At 34.4% G+C, this 20,605-nt stretch overlaps 1 protein-coding gene across 1 annotated transcript; it reads left to right on the top strand.

The window, feature by feature from the left end:
• Positions 1 to 2,530: 2,530 nt before the first annotated feature.
• On the top strand, positions 2,531 to 17,572 carry LOC111796913 (SCY1-like protein 2 A). Its single transcript, XM_087124732.1, has 14 exons — positions 2,531 to 3,263; positions 5,242 to 5,346; positions 5,842 to 5,952; positions 6,433 to 6,615; positions 7,587 to 7,713; positions 8,182 to 8,243; positions 8,366 to 8,452; positions 9,338 to 9,424; positions 10,951 to 11,064; positions 12,752 to 12,880; positions 15,028 to 15,090; positions 15,745 to 15,906; positions 16,016 to 16,134; positions 16,263 to 17,572. Exons 1-14 carry the CDS (start codon positions 2,772 to 2,774, stop codon positions 17,206 to 17,208), a joined length of 2,787 nt encoding a protein of 928 aa, XP_086980858.1. The 5' UTR covers positions 2,531 to 2,771; the 3' UTR covers positions 17,209 to 17,572.
• Positions 17,573 to 20,605: the final 3,033 nt, after the last annotated feature.

Below are 20,605 nucleotides of genomic sequence, written 5' to 3'. Positions count from 1 at the left end.
TACTTCATACTGTTACGAACTTGGTATTAGAGTTATGCCCTAAACTTAGTTATGCCGGTAAATCTTCAAATGTCGAACAAAGGACTCCAAAAGAAAAGGAGTCGAGCCTCCTCGAAGGCATAGTAAAAAATGACTGACTCCAAAAGAAAAAGGAGTCGAGCCTCGATTAAGTGGAGGCGTACTTTGTTCGAGGGGAGGTGTTGGATGATGAAAGTCCCACATCGGCTAATTTAGGGAATGATCATGAATTTATAATCAAAGAATACTCTCTCCATTGTTATGAGGCCTTTTAGGGAAACCAAAAGAAAAGCCATGAGAATTTATGCTCAAATTGGACAATATCAAACCATTGTGGAGGTCCGTGATTCCTAATATGGTATCAAAGTTATGTCTTTAACTTAGCCATGTCAATAGAATCCTCAAGTGTCGAACAAAAAAGTTGTTAAGGTGTACTTTAATTGAGGATTCTAGAGAAAGGAGTCGAGTCTCGATTAAGGAGGATTGTTGGGAGGGAGTCCCACATCGGCTATTTAACGGGATTGATCATGAGTTTGTTGTTAGGATCGCACAACAATGCACACACTCGATCTAGATGAACACAAAGAACATGATAGAAAAAATGCAAGGAGAACTTTGGTTGAACTTTGGTGAACTTTGGTTCTCTGGCTAAAGGTTTGACTCCAAGTATGTACAGTAAGAGAGAATACAAAGTACATTTTTTAGCTATATATAGTTTTAACAGATATAACCATCTACTATATATAACTATCTACCATATATATATCTACCCTATATAGCTATAGCTTTACCATACATTTTCAAAGCTCTGCCGGATGGGATATATATGGACAATATCATACCATTGTGGTGGTCCGCTGCTTACCAGATGATAGAGATTTCACTTGTGATAGTTAACGAACATACTCTCTCGCCGATGCGACTTTCTAATGCCAGAAAGTAAATTGAGAGATTTGTTAGGAATCACGACTCTCCACAATGGTATGATATTGTCCACTTTGAGCGGATAATCCTCAACAATCCTCCCATTGAACAAAGTACACTATAAGCCTCCCCTTAATCAAAGCTCTACTCCTTTCTCTGGAGCCCTCGAACAAAGTACACCATTTGATCACGACTCTCTACAATGGTATGATATTGTCCACTTTGAGTGTAAGCCCTCGTGGCTTTGCTTTGTGTTTCCCAAAAGGCCTCACACCAATGGAGATAGTATTCCTCAGTTATAAACTCATGATCTTCCACTAAATTAACCAATGTATGACTCACTCCCAATAATCCTCAACAAGATTTTGATTTGTCAAGCAGTCCTATCCATTAATCTTTTCTAATACCAATTCAATTTCACAGTCGATATTGCAAAACTGGAACGAACTCGTTCAACAACCAAAGGAAAAGAAAAAAAAAAAAAAAAAAAAACTAAAACATGTGAAATCTAATCCTCCGATTAAATTCCACGAACTATATCAACGCTTAATTTGATGTTGTTCATATTCGGAACCTTGATCAGAGGTAAAAACCAAGGAACATGAACCAAACATCAAAAGAAAAATCCAGAAATTTTCCTGAAGAACGAAATTTACAAAACAAAAGGCGAAAAACTTACCCTGAACTTCACGGCATAGACGGGCTTGAAGAATCAGAGAGCTTCGTGTATTTATAGACAGGTAGAATAAGGATTACATTGTAACAAACCATAAATAAAAAATATAAAATCATAGATTTTGTAACAAACCAAAGCATAGATTTGATAACAAAAATCATAGATTTGGTAACGGAATCATAAATTTTAATCATAGATTTAGTAACAAACCGAAATCATAAATTCTTTTTAATTCTTGCTAATAAATCAGTAGATTATCTTACTATGTATAGATATGATCTATTTGAAATTTGAAAATATAATTTTACGTAGTAATAATAATGATAATAAAAATTTCTATAACTTATATAAAAAAAAAAATTAATTTTTTTTATCGTCAGTACATAGATGAAAACCGATGAAAACCGCTGGTCTATAACTCATAAATCATCTCAAATTTGTTTAATATTATTTTAAAAAATTTACGAGTATTTATAAAATGTGATATTAACGTTCTATTTATATATATTTGAAATTAAAAGAGTATTTTTTAAAAAGTTTAAATAGGTTTACTAAATAATAATTATAAATTTTTTATTAATATCTTTCAATTATTTAAAAAAATTAAAAAAATATTTTTATTTTTGAAATTTTAAAAATAGCTTTAATATCCATAATTTATATACGTTAGTACATGAAAACCACTCTCTATATCTTATAAATCATTTTAAATTTTTTTAATATTATTTTAAAAAATTCCATTTATATATTTTTGAAATTAAAAGAGATTTTTTTTTTAGTTTAAATATATTTTTGAAATAAAATAATAATAAGTTATATCTTATATATATATATATATATATATATATTTTATTATTATTGAAAAATTTAAGATAATATATATATATATATATATATTCTTTTAACAGTAGACAGCGAATTGATGAACTAAGCAGACTAATCAAGGAAACCAAACCTTGCTGAGGCTGAGACTTGGACAGAGAAATGGAAGAACCCCAAACACTGATTCTTTGATCTAAATTCCCAAATTCCTCCTTCTCCTTCGAATCCCATCCCAAATCCTTCTTCCATTCCTCCAAATCATCGTCTTCATCCACAATTCTTCCACATTTTTACTGGTTTAACTTCTACTTGTCGGTGAAGACGAACAAAAATGGCGTTGAATATGAAAACCCTCACCCAAGCCTTAGCCAAGACGGCCGCGGTGATCGAGAAAACTGTTCATACCACCGTCCAGGAGGTCACCGGACCCAAGCCCCTTCAGGATTACGAGCTTCTCGATCAGATCGGCTCCGCTGGTCCTGGTATGGTTTGGAAATTGTATTCTGCGAAGGCTCGTGATTCTTCGCGGCCTCAGCAATATCCCACTGTTTGCGTATGGGTTTTGGATAAGAAGATTCTATCGGAGGCTAGGGCTCGCGCTGGGTTGTCGAAGTCTGTCGAGGATTCGTTTTTGGATCTGATTCGAGCCGATGCGGGGCGGTTGGTGAGGCTGAGGCATCCGGGAGTGGTTCATGTGGTTCAGGCGTTGGATGAGAATAAGAATGCCATGGCCATGGTTACCGAGCCGCTGTTTGCGTCGGTGGCGAATGCTGTTGGGAATGTGGAGAATATTGCTAAGCTTCCTAAGGAGCTCCAGGGTTTGGTACGTAGAGCTTTCTTTATCTCTTCTCTTCCCAGAGTGCTCTCCACTTTGGACTAGTATGGTAAATGCGATTCCCAATTGACTTTGAGGAGTCTCTTGTGTTATTCAATTGAATTATCAGTCTGAAAGTTGTTAGTAAATGTCAAAATATTATAGGATTTTTTAAAATTTTTGTGGCTATGATGATCACTCAACTTGATGTTTTTTGTCTACTTATTTGTTTATTTATTTATGAGAGACCATTTCATTGATGATTGAAATTTACAAAAGGGATGTATATAATCTATGATGTTTACAAAAGACCTTCCCGATTTACAATGAGGGAGGTATGACTATAGGAAGTAAAAATATTAGATAGTTTACACCAAGATATAGCTTGGTAAACAATATTGTCGAAAAGTTTTGTGTAGACTTATATTTGGACGTTCTTGCTTTGAAGATGTGTAATAATAGAAGTTCGTGTTGTTGCATCTAGTAAATATGTATGTTCCTTTTTGTGAGAGACAGAGATCAACTTTTCATTCATAAGTAGAAGGCATATAAAAGAGTAGAGACTATCCTAATCAAATAGAGCTTATGAAAAAGTTGCTCCCTTTGGTACCTGTAAAAGTACAAAAGGATCATGAAAGGGTACACTAAGAGGAGGTCGAAAGATTAAATAACAATTGGAGTGCCTAATTTTTAGGTTTCTTTCTGTTGAATACTTTTTGTTGTTGGATGTCGATGTTCTACGGTTTGAGCAAAATGATTTGGGAGACTAAATGCCAAGGAAATTTACAGTTCTGTGTTGTTTCTTTTCCCCAAATGTATTACTAATTGTTGCACGTTTAAGTAGAGTAGCCATTTGAGCTATTCTCCTTTAGGTGGTATGTTTTGTGTGAGTATGACAATGTAGATGCTTTCCGTTGTTTTTGATCACCAAGGTTTATGCTTTTTCTTTGTATCTCATTCTTGTTATGGGAACCATTTTCTGTAATGTTTTGTAGGTAAGTAGGCAGATGTTTTCTGGCTCTTGGTGTCTTGGGCTTTCCTTTCTTTTCTTTTTTTTTTTTTTTTTTTTTTTTTTTTTTTTTTTATAATAAAAGCTGGATCTTTTGTATAAAAAAAAACCAGTAAATGTAGGTCGTCTTTTCCCTTTTTTCGAAGATTTTTTATTTTATTTTATTTTTTATTCTTCGGTGGTGTTGCCTTACTAAATGTTTTGGGTTTCAAGTTGCTTTCTTTGAAGGGAGTCTGGTTCACAGTTCTAACAAGTCTGGGGTTGTGTAGTATGAGGTTCGTAAGTTTGTATTGTCCATATTTGGTGTATGAGTCAACTTTGGATGCCTTAGGGATCTATGGTCCTTGTAGATATCAAGAAAGACTTCTATTCTGGCAGGCATTACAGGACCTATATTGCCTATCTACAGATAATTGGCTTTTGGCTTGTGACTTCAATATCTCTCAATAGCACACGAAAAAACCCAATGGAAAGAAATAAATCAAAGAATATTCACAAAAAGGACACATATTTATACAAAACTCTCCGACAATGTTGTTTACCCAGCTATATCTTGGTGTAAATTATCTAATTTTTTTACTTCATATAGTTATACCTTCCTCCTGGTAAATTGGGAAGCTCTTTTGTAAACATCGTGCATATTAGATCCCTTTTGTAAATTTCAATTATCAAAGAAATTGTCTCGAGGGAAAAAAAAAAAAATGGTTTGTGAGTTTGTTCTATCCTCTTGTAAAACTAAGTATTTGGTTTGTAGGGTTGTCATTTGTAAATGTAAGAGTTCTGTGGATAAATTATGAGTTTTAGATGTCAAGTGATTTTAGTATTTCTAATAAATTAATTTTTGAGAAACGGCTTCTATTCTCATATGTGTCATATGCATGATTTTCTATGCGGTTGGATCCCCAATCATGTGATGCTTGTAGCTTTCTTAAACGCTTCTCTGCTCTCATCAGCTTGTTCTTCACTTGCATTTCACAGGAAATGGGACTACTGGAAATAAAACATGGTTTGCTTCAGATAGCAGAGTCTTTAAACTTTCTTCATAGCAATGCACATCTCATTCATCGGGCTATATCTCCCGAGGTATCAATTTTGTTTCAACTTTTTCTTTACTTTGGAGCTGATTACGACAATTGTTAAAGATACATTTCTATAAACAATTTCTTCTCTGTTTAGTACCTAATTTTTCTTGGTAGATTAAAGCGTCTTACTTAAAATTTTGAGATTCTGTGAAGTTATTTTGTTGCTTCATTGAGAATTTAAGTGTTGAATGATACCAACTTCTTACAAATGTAAAGAGAAATACAAAATCCCCCCCCCCCCCCCCCCCCCCCCCAAAAAAAAAAAAAAAAAAAAAAGAAAAAAAGCAAAAAAAAAACGAAGAAGATTACAGAGAGCCCTCATCTTAGGCAAGTATCCATTGTGGAAGAGTTGTTGCTGCTATTGTATTGCTCTTAGATTCTCAAAACGTGCAGACTGCATTCAAGATTCAATAGCTGCAGATAATTTGACCTACAAACGGTAACATGAGACAATAGATTTGATCTGTTTATGTTGCTTGAAATTATGTCTTTGCAGAATGTCCTCATCACTTCAAATGGAGCTTGGAAACTTGCTGGATTTGGCTTTGCAATTCCAGCAGATCAGACTTCGAGTGACATGGCTAGTGTGCAAGCTTTCCATTATGCCGTGAGTTCAATATTCACTGGTTGCTTGTTAAATTTTAAACATTGTAAAATAAAAATAAGGGAAACTCGATTGTTGGACAATGCCTTTGTCAGGCATTTGAGATCTGAAAAGGAGCTCATCTCTTTTTGATATGGAACTTGCCATTTATATGGATTTTCAGTCTTTTTCGTTCACTTTATTCACTCTCTATATTCACGTTTCATTTGTTTGGAAAAAAAGAAAAAAAAAAAAAAATCCTGTTTCAGTTTCATGCTCCAACCTACAGTTTAGACAGAACTGTAACATCCTATTAGTATGTTTTATATCTATGAATACAGTGTGCAGCTTTATCCTTTGTGTTAATGTACATGCTAGCCATCTTCCTACAATTTTCCTTTATAAAAATTTAGCTAATACAATATTATGACATGAATTGTGGATCATCATTAGCTAAATTAATTGAGGCTTCCATGTCTATGCTTAATTTGTTGAATTGCACAGGAGTATGATGTTGAAGATTCTGTGCTGCCTCTTCAGCCATCTCTGAATTACACTGCTCCTGAATTGGTTAGGAGTAAATCATCTTCCGCTGGTTGTTCCTCAGATATTTTCAGCTTTGGATGCCTTGCTTACCATTTGATTGCTAGAAAGCCTTTGTTTGACTGCCAAAACAATGTTAAAATGGTATTTCCAAGTTCTCTTTCTAAATTCAATCACCTTGCCTAATGGTGTACTTTGCGTGTGTATATATATATATATTTGATGAGTGGGAAAGTCTTGTCCAGAAAATTTTGATTTTCATAATTGGAAATTCTTGTTTTTCTAGTCTTTCTCCACATATTTCAATTAGTTTGATTCTCCTTGTTGAACTCTCTCTGATTTTTTTGTTTAGTTAGTTAAGAATCATTATTGTTATTAAAGTAGATTTATTGGCCTATTAGAATCAGTAAATTTTTCTCATTTTCTTTTCTTGAGGCTAGACAGACCTTTAACATTATGACTGGTCATGGAAAAAATGATTTTTTTTTAAAGCACGTGAAGGCGGTTGGAGTCTACTATAATTTTATTGAGAACACTCTTAAAGTTCCAGCTTATGCCCTGTAGCACTTGTTATTGAGCTTCTATTAGTGTGCCTACAGGTGTTGAGGTCTATGAGTGATTATTTTAGGATTCCTGGTCCTAAAACTTGTAAAGCAATAAAGTAGTAGCATGCATTGGAAAATTGCATGCTATTACAAAGACTTCCTTTTATTTTCCTTATCTATGTGCTGCTTTATTACTACCTTTTATGCTGAAGTGAAGTGGAAGTGATGGATGCTGAAGTGAATTGTTTTCGATTGATGTATTTAAACCACTATATGTATTATGGTGCTGGAAGCTATCTAGGTTGGTTTTGTACATACGTAAATGATGCAAAGCTTTACTTTTGTACTAAGATGTCATTTATTGTTATTTTTCATCTCTCTATCTGAATACATAAATTTTTCTTTTATAATATAGGTATAGGCTGAGAATAATATACCTATTGGAAGAACTATTATATGAAAATGAAAGAAACTGACTCAAATATTCTTTTAATATATGTTATTTATCGAAGTTTCTAATTCCTTGTTATTTCTCTTTTGTCTTTTTGTTTATTCCTCCTTCCTCTTTAGTACATGAACTCCTTAACTTACCTGTCAACTGGGTCGTTTGCTTCAATTCCTCCGGAGTTAGTTCCTGACCTGCAGAGAATGCTCTCATCCAATGAGTCTTTCCGGCCAACAGCATTGGAATTCACAGGTAATACAATTTTCAATTCCAATCTAATTGATACATCCAACTTTAGCATCAAGGAAACTTATGGTCAGTTGTAAGTGTAACGTTGAATATTTAATCCTGCGCATGGAAGTTGGAAAATAATTACGTGATTATGATATAATCTAATATGAGATTTGAATTTCATTTTCATTCTGACTGTCTCATGTAGGTATGCTTAATTGCTTAATACTCTATACTTAACGATCCACTTCTTTTCATGAAAGCTATGGTGTAATACCTGGTCATATTTCATATATTACCCATTGTTATAGAAGTTTTGATGGGTTTAGTCAGCCATGCTCTTATTGAAAATACCTGGAGTCTATACATGGCTGATGGTTCCATTGATCAGAAGCCCACTTCCCTCCAAAGCTCCACATTATGGATATTTTTTCATTGTTTGTGTTGTCTATAGTCGGTCAAATTTTACATTATTTGATTTTCATGCAGGTTCCCCATTTTTCAGAGATGACACAAGGCTGCGAGCTCTTCGTTTTCTTGACCACATGCTTGTAATTGTTTCCATTTCAGCTTTACTGATATGAGTTTCTCTAAAGTCATCAAAAGCAGTTACTTTGAATGGAAGAGTAGTTAAAATTGAAAATCTAATTAATTTATCATTAATATGTTTCAGGAAAGAGATAACATGCAAAAGTCTGACTTTTTGAAAGCTCTATCTGATATGTGGAAAGATTTTGATTCCCGTATATTGCGCTATAAGGTTTGAGTTTTTCCTGGCCTATTTGTCTATGAGCTGGTTATTGTTATGCTTTCTGATATTCGGTATAATTTTTGTGGTTCTTTTATTAGACATAAGAATTAATTGATTGAATGAAATGTGCAAGGTGATATAAAACAAGCTAAATAAAACCACTATTGGTTGACCAAGGGCATAGTGGCCAAGGCGACCGGGTGACATTCTGCAAACCATGTATTAGAAGTCATTGATTTAAATTATGTAGCACTAGCCACCATCTACCTGGTTGTGTTATGCCAAAATTTGTAGGATTGAAGTGGTTGTTCTCTGAGGTTGGTGAGATGCATCTAAGCTAGTCTTAATGTTCACAATTAGAGAATAAAACAGGAACAGTCTAGGATTGATGATAAACTTCTCCAGTTTGTAAAAATGAAATGAAAGACAAACTATGGTTGAAAAAACTCCTTCTGGATGCTTCTACAAGAGGGAGGAATAATTGAAGATACTGGATACTATTTTTTAGAAGCAAAGGTGCCTTATAAAAGAAGAACATCAGAATTTGGAATCCTCAGTGATGAAAAACTAATGAACTGCACTTTTTGTCCCTCCATTTATTTGTCTTTTCATAGGTTGTATTATTTGATTACACTTAATAATGCAATTTCCAGCAAGACACTTGTCATCCTTTGATGGTGCTATGATTCACAGTTACAAGTTATCTCAGTTTGCATTCCATCTACTCTACACAATAAGGATACGAATAAGTTCATCAAATGCTCATACACATTTGTTAAACGAGGAATTTATTAGTGGTCTTGCGCTTTCACAATGAATATATATGACATGCAGTGAAGGAATATTCGTAAAATCATTGATCTCCAATTGAGGGTTTGATTATGTCTTTTGCAGGTCCTTCCACCTCTCTGTGCAGAATTACGAAATCTGGTTATGCAGCCTATGATACTTCCCATGGTACTCACAATAGCAGAGTCTCAGGTACAAAAAACTCCATGTTTTCATTTTTTATTTATTAATCTTAAGAAGGTTGCATGCAAAAGTTGACGTTGAAGTTTCTAGAATCGAATGACCCTATGGAGTTTATTAATTTGTGTTATATTCCTGATTCCATTTATTTTTTCTAATAAGATTACATTGTACTGCAGTTCCACTAATAACCTGAAGTTGCCCTCTGTAATTTTGTTTTTTCATTTTTTTAACACTCCTTTTGGAGTTGGTATCTTTTGGGTATCTTTAGAGCATTAGGTTTAGTTCAGGATTGCGGTTGCTTTTAAGACAACTGCGAGCAGCCTAGCAGCTGCGCTTTTAGAAAAAATGCTCCAGCATGAAGTAAATTAGTATTTGATAAATTTTAATTTTAAACTTGAATCAGTAGATGGGATTGATAAAATATTATTAAGTTGTTGAGCTTTAGCTATATTGACCAAAATAGACATTATTTCCAATATATATTTTTTATAAATTAATTGTTTAAAAGTTTATATGATTTAAAGTGCAAGTCATTGTGTTTGATTTAAATTATTTAATAAATGTTCAGGAAAGACAATTGTTGTAAGAAAATTGAATGAATTAAAACTTCATTTATATAGGATGAAATAGATGTGAAAAGAAGAAGAAGAAGACGAAGAAGATATGTGGAAGGATAGAATTGGAATTTGAAAATATTGTTTATGAAATTTTTTTAGGAAAGCTGTTTTTATTAAAGATGGCTAGGCATGTGATTTTGTGCGTAAGAATAAAATGAAGAGTGATTTTAGATAAATGAATGAACAATTAGTTTTACCAAACATGGTATTTTTTATAAGGCTGCCTGGTTTCTTGCGTGAATTTGGACTTTGTAATGCATGGATTTGTTCTTTTTCTTTACTTTTGGGACTGAGGTGTTTAAAACACACCAAAGAGTTGAGATTTGTCTAGCTTGATATATGGAATCAGGAGATTGAACTTTTAATTTTTGAGGAAATACATGGATTTAGTGACTTGAATCTAGTATCTAATCAAATTGTGACATGTTAGCAGGACTATATTGTCGATTTATAATTATTTGATTACCTTTTGATAAAAAAAATAGACATTTCATGCTGCAGTCACAAGAGAGGAAATAATGTTTAAGCGACGGATATATTGTGAGCTTTTCTCCTTAGTTGATGCCTTCCTCTTCTCTGTTCTGAGAAACAGAATTTTTTATTGATGGGTTGAATTGTAAGAAAAAGGAAACCTATTCATACTCCTATATCAAGGAGCTTTACAAAAAAAAAAAAAAAATTCTATACATAAATGATAGGTACTAAATATGAGGCGAGGGTGAATGAGCCTTTCAAGATCACAGTCGTTGGTTCTTATTTTCTCAATTGTAGTCTTTTCTAGTATATTCTGCAGGTTAATTGTGGCTTTTTTTTTTTTTTTTTTTTTTTTTTTTAATCTTTGATGTCTTCCGCTATTCATCTATTAGTTTTGTGGGATTGTATTATTGGAACATAAGATTAATTTCTTGAAGCTTGCAGGATAAACATGATTTTGAGCTATCAACTTTGCCATCTCTTGTTCCTGTTCTGAGTACTGCTGCAGGTGACACATTGTTGCTGCTTGTGAAGCGTGCTGATCTTATAATTAACAAGGTAAATTCAAGTAATTGTGCTTTTTGTGTGGTGATGCTTGTTGGGTGATTTACGGGCTTTAATGTAACTAATTACATATAGTTCTCTTGTTCCTCATCTTTTCATAAAACGGTGATGTCAAGGGGAAAGAGAAAAATTGTTGTGTAGATTGGAACATAATGGCCATTATTGCAGATCCAGTGGATAAGTTCTTCAACAACACCAAAAAGGAAGGTTCCTTGTGAGTACAGAATCTATTCAACAGTAGGGGCCATTTTTGGAGATTGCAAATTTTCTAATGGTGGAGCAAGGGATGGGCTGGGTTGGAGTACAATCCTAATTTAAATAATTAGCAGCCATAAAATGGAGATTTATTCTAGATCTTTTCTGGTCATAAATTATAGAAAAAGCCTAAATCATTTGGTTGAACACGGTGAAGGGTAAACCGTTTGGGGTAGAGGAGAAATTAAAGTCTTCAATGACTAGGGTGGAAGTTAGGAGGAGATCTCAAAATAGTTAGATTCAGTGGTTCACTCTTAAGAAGCCGGCTCTCAATTGTTCACACTGGAGTCTCTTTTTCTCTCATTGTTTTTTTTTTTTTCTTTCTTTTGTTTTAATTATTCATGATTGTAACTATTATGATCTATTGAAGGCTTAGACTAGTGTCCTCAGTGAGTGAGAAGACTGAGTTGGATTCCCCTTTCTCTTTGGAAGAAATTAGAAAGGTGGTTTTTGAGTGATAGAAACAAGTCCATGGTCCTAATGGCTTTTCTTTAGCCTTAAAGGATAATTGGGAGGGTTTTCAGAGAGTTCTTCGACAGGGATATCTTGGATAATTCTCTGAATGAAACTTTTGTTCATCTTATCCTCAAAAAGTGAAGGGCGAACAAGGTTGAGGATTTCAGGCTCATCAGCCTAGTTACAAGTGTGTTTAGATTATAGCTAAGATTTTCAGGGTGAAAAAGGTTCTCATGTTGTCGATCTTTGAGACTTTGGGTGCTTTTACAGTGGGGAGGCAAATTCTTGACGAGGCTTTCATTGCAAATGAGACTATTGAGGATTATAAAGGTCGAAAACAAGAGGTTATCTTTAAGATTGATTTCAAGAAGGCTTATGACCACGTGGATTGAAACTTCCTTGACATAGTCCTTGAGATGAAAGGATTTTGGTACATTGGAGATCCTAGATTTGGAGCTGTGTTAGAACTGTTAAATTCTCGATTCTCATTAATGGACAACCGAGGAGTAAGATTAAAGTGCTAAGAGGCCTTCGGCATGTTAATCCTCTGTCTTGTTTTCTCTTTTTCATTGTTGTTGGTGTTCTCAGTAGGATTGTTTTCAAAGGTGTTGAAGGTTATAGTATCGAAGGTTTCTTTTGGTGCTTGTCACTAAATTTGGTTGTGTATGGAAATTGTTGCCTCAGACAACGAAACTGTAAGGAAAAGCATAAGAGAAATTGATGTTGGTGGTGGTGGGACCATGCATGAATTATTACTAATACTACGTCCCAGTGTTTAAGAAATCTTGGCATCTTATTTCAACTAACAACGATTCTATACCATTAATCATGAAAATGTTTGTATGAATTTGTTTCATTGTGGACACTTGAACTTTTATTACCCCTGGCTGGTTTTTCAGCCTGCAGTGTATATATATTCCTTTTTTCCTCTATTTTTTAATCCTTCTTGTCTTGCCATTCCGTTTTTCAGACCAGTCAAGCACAATTAATGACAAATGTCTTGCCATTGATTGTTCGGGCTTATGATGATAATGATGCTCGCATACAAGAGGAGGTTCTGAGGAAATCAGTTTCCCTTGCTAAGCAACTTGATACACAGGTGAGAGCTCCATATCTTGTGTTTATGATCTCTTTCTAGATTATCCCCGCAAACCCCCTTCCTTTTCATGAAGGTGGGATTGCTAGCCTACTAAGGCATCACAGAAGTGATACTAGATGCAAATACTTTGAAAGCTTTCTTCTTTTTTTTTTTTTTTTTTTTTTTGAGTGTGTGATTTGAAACCTTTTCTAATAAAGAAATGGTAGTTTTATGTTGTCTCAACAAGTTTTGCCTACTCTCTGGTTTTCAAACTCTGAAATGAACTCTAGAATCTAGAATTCTATTTCTTTGTTCTCTTAGTAAAATGTAATTTGGCTATTTTGTTGCATTTTTTTTTTTTTTTTTCATTTGTGTAGTAGTGATATTATTTTATGAATTGGTTTGGGGGATGGCGGAGTTTATTTGTAATTTCGCTGGCAGAGGGTAAGAAGTGTGTAAAGAATTATCTTTGATGGCTATGATGGGAACTGGAATTTGAAATGAAAATTAACATAAAATATTGAAGGAAAATTGTAAGTTTTCCAAGCATTCTGAAAGGCTTGGAATCTCTCACAAACTATCTTTAGAAAATGCTTGCCCCCTAAACTCGGAGTTTCCTTTATTTATTAACCGTCAACCCAAAATAACATTCCAAACCTCCTCACAACCTCTTTGAAAATTCTAGTAGTGCTTTCCAATTAAATACTCTACAAACAACAAAGAAGGTTGCTTGTCATAGGACTTTGTCCATTTCCCTTAAAGGGAGATTTAGAAGCACCTCCTCCAACAACGAATTACCATCCCTACTCAGTGCTCCACACACACTAAATGATCTCCAGCAACTCCAAAAGAATTGAGCAAACTGTCAATCGCACAACAAATGATCGAGGTCCTCCTCAAGGAAAAGAAGAAGAAAGGATGCCTTTGGAAACAATCCAAGATGTTCTACCCCTATACTAAACCTATTATGCAAAAACCTCGGACTTTTTTCGGAATTTTATAGCCGGCCAAAGAGAGGATAAAACAAAGGCCCCTGGGTGGGGAGAAAGGCCATACATAACATGGAAGAAGGAATATCGTGAGAACCCTCGTAGAAGGATTAGAGTACCAAATATGAACATCCTTTCTCATGGGAAAACTAACATCTATTACCCCTCTCAGATAGAGGTCATCAAAAGTCTAACGAAAGCAAAAACCTTTTGGAGGAAGGCAGCACTGAGTCCACCGAATGCAACATTTTGTTTCAAATCTGGTATAAACGTGGAAACAGAATACCCCAGCAATCCTCGAAAAAATAAATCTGAGTTTTCCTTAAGAGAACAATGCATAAACAGAGAAAAAGAGGGAAATCTCGAAAAAAATAACCCAGGCATTTTTGCTAAGACCCCTTGAACCATCAGCCTTGCACCATCAAAAGGATATGGGTCATACCTGCTCGCAATTACTCTGTCTCAATGAGTTAGGCTTTAGGAAGAAGTGGCACAACGACTTAGCTTGGTAAACTGTGTTACGTAACCTCAAGCTCCCAATGCCTAACCCTCCTAGATACATTGAGTTCATGACCACCTTTCACTTGATCAGGTGGGGCCCTCCTCCTTCGTCAATCCCTTTCAATAGAAACTTTGCTTTAACTCTCTCAATGGACACTTATCTAGACAAGAATCCTAAAGATTGGCAAGAAATAGTAAGGGATCCCTTTCAACACAGATTGGATTACCACAAGTTTTCCCCTTTAGAGAAGTACCTTCCTTTAAAGGCAAACAATCTCTTCCGAGTTTTATGCATGCTAGGATTCCAAAATGTTAAGCTCCTTGGATTCCCACCCAAGGGGAGCCCTAAGGACAAGGGAGGGAACTGGCACACGTTACAACCCACCATAAAAGCCCCCGAGCTTAACTTGGACGGAGAACAATTTATACCCAACACGGAACTCTTACCTCTATTAATCTCAAGCCTGAAAATCTCTTCAAAAAAAGGACAAAAACCTATTAAGATTAACGAAGGAGTATTCCTACCTTAAAAGAAAGAATAGAGTGCCATTTGCGAACTGTAGGTGGGCTAGATGAACTAACTCCTTAACCACTTTCGATCATACCCTTTATCAAATATTATTTCTTTTGACCTTTTATATGACACTCACATTTACTTAAATTGTTGTGTTCTTACAGTTAGTGAAACAAACAATTTTGCCTCGTGTCCATGGTTTAGCTCTAAAGACAACAGTTGCTGCGGTATGTATGTTTTTGCAGTTTTTTGTGGTTTTTCATTCTTTCAAGTTTTTTAGTATTTGTTGTTTATTTTGGTTGGCTGTCATCTTTTTTGTGATTTTTCCCCTTCTAATGAAAGTACTATTTCCTAGTTAAAAAAAAAAAAAAAAAAAAAAAAAAGTTACAATAGATTTATACATGGTCACTTTGTAAATGCATTCATCTGTTAGCCTTTGTATCCTTGAGATTGTGAACATGAAAAAATTGTAATAACGTGGTTGACATGAATTACTTACCTGGATCCATGCTTCGTTCTGATTGCTTTGCATAATTGAAGATGCAACGAGTGTCTTAGTGATTTTGGAATGGTAAACTAACATTTTTCCTCCCTCTATTGACTAACGAGATCTACATGCATGCACACATTCCAGTTTTTCTCATAAATGTGTAGTATATATATATATATTGGCACACTGAAAAACCAATAGCTAGACCAAATAGAATTAAATTATATATATATATATATATAATTTAATTCTATTTGGTCTAGCTATTGGTTTTTCAGTGTGCCAGTGTGTTATCCCCTACAATGATTGCCACTTTTCGGCTGAATGTTATGACGTGTTTTACACAAGTTAAAATGTGAACGATACTTCGGAATTTTCCTCCCATGTACAGGTTAGAGTTAATGCGTTGCTGTGCCTTGGAGAATTGGTTCAGACGCTTGATAAACATGCAGTTCTAGAAATCTTGCAAACAATTCAACGTTGTACAGCTGTAGACAAATCTGCTCCCACTCTCATGTGTACCCTTGGGGTTGCAAACTCAATCCTTAAGCAGGTACGTACCATATCTACTTCAACCTGTTGTTTGGAAGGATACTGTTGCAGATGATTTTTGTAAATGACTTGAACTAATGTACCTTCTGTCAAAAACTCATTGTTTTCAGTATGGAATTGAATTTGTTGCGGAGCATGTTCTTCCTTTACTCATGCCTCTTCTTACAGCCCAACAATTAAATGTTCAGCAGTTTGCTAAATATATGCTTTTTGTCAAGGATGTTCTCAGGTAATATTGTTTACCACTGCAACCAACATCTGTATGCAGTATTTAGGTCATGCACATGCATTTGACTTCATGATTTAGAAGAGCCTTAGCAGTATATATCTAATTCTAACGATATTTTCCCATCACAGGAAAATAGAAGAGAAAAGAGGAGTCAATGTTTCTGATTCTGGAGTACCAGAGATGAAATCCTCTTTGGTTTCTAATGGTCCACAACCCCAGTCCTCAATCAGAGCTAGTGATACTGTCGTTCCAACGGTAAAAGGTCGATCTGCTTGGGATGAAGATTGGGGACCTATGTCTAAGGGACATACAACCCCACAAAATTCTACTAGCATTATCTCGTCTGCACCTGCTGTTCTTGGTGGTCAATCCGTAGCAGGAAATTCTATACAAACAAATTCTGTTGTGACAACATCTCTGTCTAGTAATCAAACTGTCGCATCTTGCCTTCCAGTTGATGTTGAGTGGCCGCCTCGAAATTCTACTGGTGGTGCACCCAGAGTATCTAATTCTGGGATGCAAGCAACTACAGGAGAATCATCTACTTCAAGCTTGGATAATGTGGACCCTTTTGCTGACTGGCCTCCACGTCCTAGTGGCTCATTAGGAAATGCGTCTCAAGCCTCCAACAATGGGGTGGTTGGACCATCCATGAACAAATATGGAACTGTGGGTACATCGAACAGTTTGAACTTTCAAACAAACGGCAATGCCAGTTGGACCCTCAACAACAAAAATATTAGTGAACCAATGAGACAAAATCATGGCAATTCGACTTTCAATTCAAGCAGTCTGGGAACTGGGGGCTTCAATTCCCAAAGTTCTATTGGATTCCAGAAGCAAAACCAGGGAATATCATCCCAACATGCATACGATGCGGACAAAAAATTAACTGATCTTGGATCCATATTTGCGCCTAGTAAAAGTGGGAATAATATTGCACCTAGACTTGCCCCGCCCCCCTCAAATGCTGTTGGTAGAGGAAGAGGAAGAGGGAGGGGGGTTTCATCAACATCTCGTTCTACTCAAAATAAATCATCATCTGGACAACCTCCCCTAATGGATTTGCTGTAATGTGTGAGTTCTACTTGTTACAAAAATATTTGGAAGATGCAGATTATCTTTTGTAGATTTGTCGTCTCGTGGGCACCCAGAGATGGATTCGACGAAATGCATATCAGGTATGAAAATATATCTTTTTGACCCTTGCATGTAAAGTGTAAGTTGGGGATGTGAGTTATGTTAAAATGGATATTGTGTTATTTCTTTAGGTGATGTTTGATAAATGCAATTTTTCTGTTTATAGTAAAAAATTGAGGTAGTCTATATTGGAATTTTTTTATGCCTCTGAAAGTGTATTTTTCATATATAGTCCCACTCCCAGTTTGCGACTAGATTTCGAAAGACAATAAAGGAAGTTGAAGTCTCTTATTTGTATCATTCATGTCTACACAATACTTCAAAAGGATTTATTTGCTTAAATTCTGTCTCATATGTATATTATAAAGACTTTTCTGCTTAAATTCTGTCACACAATGCTTGAATTTCTTGGTTTCAGAAAATTCTGTTGCTATAGATTTATTAGTATGCAGTTTAAGAAAATGCAGCTTTTATTTAGTCTTTGTCATTAGATGATTACCTTGATACCTACATTTAAGTTGTTGATGGCGAACAAATGATGTGATTGATTTTTTATGATGTGGTATGTTGATTGACTTTTAAATAATCTTTGTGTTGATTTGATTCAACCCAGTGTATCTTAAGAAGTAACCAACATTTGGACGTACACGGGCAATGAGTTTTGATGTATTAGAGGTATCTGTCTTTATAGAAGCTTTAATTTTCGTGCTTATCCTAATTGTCGGTTTAGTTTATGCATGGGCGAAAAGGAGCGGAAATTTATCATATGCTATTACTTTAAACCCATAAACCGACTTAATCCAACTTGTCGATTGGTGTGTTAGAATGATTACATTTTTCACATAAGGTTTTATGTCCCTGGTTTATTATTACAATATGAACTAGTTTTTAGTATCTATTGTTGTTGAGGTGGTGATGAGTTTCAATGTTGAAGGGAAGCCATGTTGTTTGACTGTTGTGTTATTATGGCATTTGTAGAAGGATTTTGGTAAAGAACAATCTCGTATCCATCATAATATGACTCGATTCATTTAGACATAACTTGCCTGACCAGACCTCTGCAATTGATGGATACGAGATTATAGAAACCGTTCTCATGATGGATCTCTATCTCTTACTCTTTGCAATTGATGTAGACTCTAATTTTTAAAGAGAACTAGAGTTGCTACCATATGTATGACGTAATCTCTTTATGCGGAAGAATTTATTTAAAATAATTCATAAACGATGCCATGAATTCGTACGTTTGTACAAGAGTTATAAAATAAAACGACGAAAAATATTGCCTGTAAAAGAAAATAAAATCAAAGAAATATTTAAAATGGTGTGCTAAACTAATCTAAGATCTACAAAATAAATGCAACTACCCTAATATAGATTCCATGGTTTTTAATGTGTCGTCGTCATCAATTATACATGGGTGTTTTGCTGAAATACTCAGGAAGTGACATTATTGGGTTAGGGAATGCAAACACATGCGACGTGAAGACCTAAATTTAAAATCATATTTTCTTAGGTGGTCTCCAGTTCATACAAATTGGGTGTGTAGTATTCCTTGGGTCTACTCGTTGGGCTAGCTCTTCTGGGTAGTAGCCGGACACCCGAAGGTAGAGTGATAGTCGTACACCATGCCAAGCATGATTTTCATCTCATTCTCATCGTGTATGCGTCTATACTCATCATAAAGGAGAAGTATCTCGATGCATGTAAACATACAATTATGCATAAGATTCCTATACTTTTCATTTTAAAAAACAAATCATGCAGCACAATCTCATTCATTTCTCACATATTACATTAGGCAACATGCATAAATAAGCTTTCATAAATTATATCATTCATGACATCACTTAGAGATTGTGCATCCTAAAACTCTTAATTTCAATACATATCATATCATAGTATGTCATAACATTTCATTGGTAAACATATTCATGTCAAAGTACAATATGGGATCTCATAACATAATATAATTCATTAGACCTAATATGACATCTATTGACGTCCTAATATTACTTGAGGTATCTGGGTATATCATATAGCAAAACATATCATATCATATCATCAAACATAACAATCATACCAAACACATGTCATGTGCAGAGGCTACTGGGTACGTATCATCATAAATAAGACAACTCTTCTGACTATGTCGATAGTAGAGCCACTTAATTGACTTAAGTTGAGGCTACTACGACCCCTTGATGCTAGTTTAAAGTCGTTCTCTGAAATTTAATTCTACCTAAGAGTCCTACAATCATAAATTAGAAATATACTTCAGGAATTAACTCACCTAATTTTGCATAAAATAATTTAAACTAAATAAACTTAATTTTTTCATAAAATAATTTAGACTTACTCCAAATAATTTAAACTATCTAAAAGTTAGTCATACTAACCTTAAACGCTTCTAAAGAGTAAACTAGTAGAAAATGTCCGAGCATATAAGACTGATCAGCCAAAATGCTAGTAAAGAGCAGTTATAAAATGTATTATTTTAATATTTTATTATTTTCACAAAAAGTAAAGTTTCTATTCAATTTAAAATTAAAGTAAGATTCATTGTTTCTATTGTTCATTCCGTGCACCTTTATATGTGACTTAGCAAGGTGAAGGATGTCGGACCCAATGTAATTTTTCTGGAACAAAGTGTCATTCAGGAAGTAAGAATTCAACTTAATTAATGAATTTAGATATGATAGGACGAGAATTAATGAAGGTAAGTCGTTAGAGTTAAGACGCATATATTTTGATATACTTCAATATATCATACTATATTATTTTTTTTTATATTATTATTTTTGTTTCTGTTATATTATTTTTTTAGTTTCTTTTATATACTTTAAATTTCTATAAATAAAAAATACCTCAATAATTCATACTATGTCTTTTATATTATTTTTTTATTTCTTTGTTCTAAATTAATCATTTTTATTCTTTTTAATTTCCTAATCTATTTTTATATTTCTTTATAAATAGTACATATTTAGATGTCATATCGAACTATATTAATGTTAAAATGTTACCAATTTTTTTTTAGGATTATAAATTTAATTGATCCAAAAATATATATAAATTTATTTGGTCGTACACCCAACTCAAGAGTGGGTCCAAAAAAATCCTTCAACCCATATTCAATTCCGACACCAAATACACCCTTACTTTCAAGTCAAAGCATTTAGATTTTGCCATTTCTAAGGCTCAATGTTCAATTTTCTAACAAGTAGTTCTTTACTTGAAGGCAATCGACGGGGTGAGTCAGGGGTGAGAAGGTGCCCCTGGAGCTGGGGAAGTGAAAGTCGGACGTCTGGTGTGACGTCGATATAGTCAT

The sequence above is a fragment of the Cucurbita pepo genome, chromosome 6 (genome assembly GCF_057944985.1).
Source record: "Cucurbita pepo subsp. pepo isolate OVF chromosome 6, ASM5794498v1, whole genome shotgun sequence".
Classification (NCBI taxonomy): Eukaryota; Viridiplantae; Streptophyta; class Magnoliopsida; order Cucurbitales; family Cucurbitaceae; genus Cucurbita; species Cucurbita pepo.
This window is presented reverse-complemented; position numbering and strand designations above follow the sequence as displayed.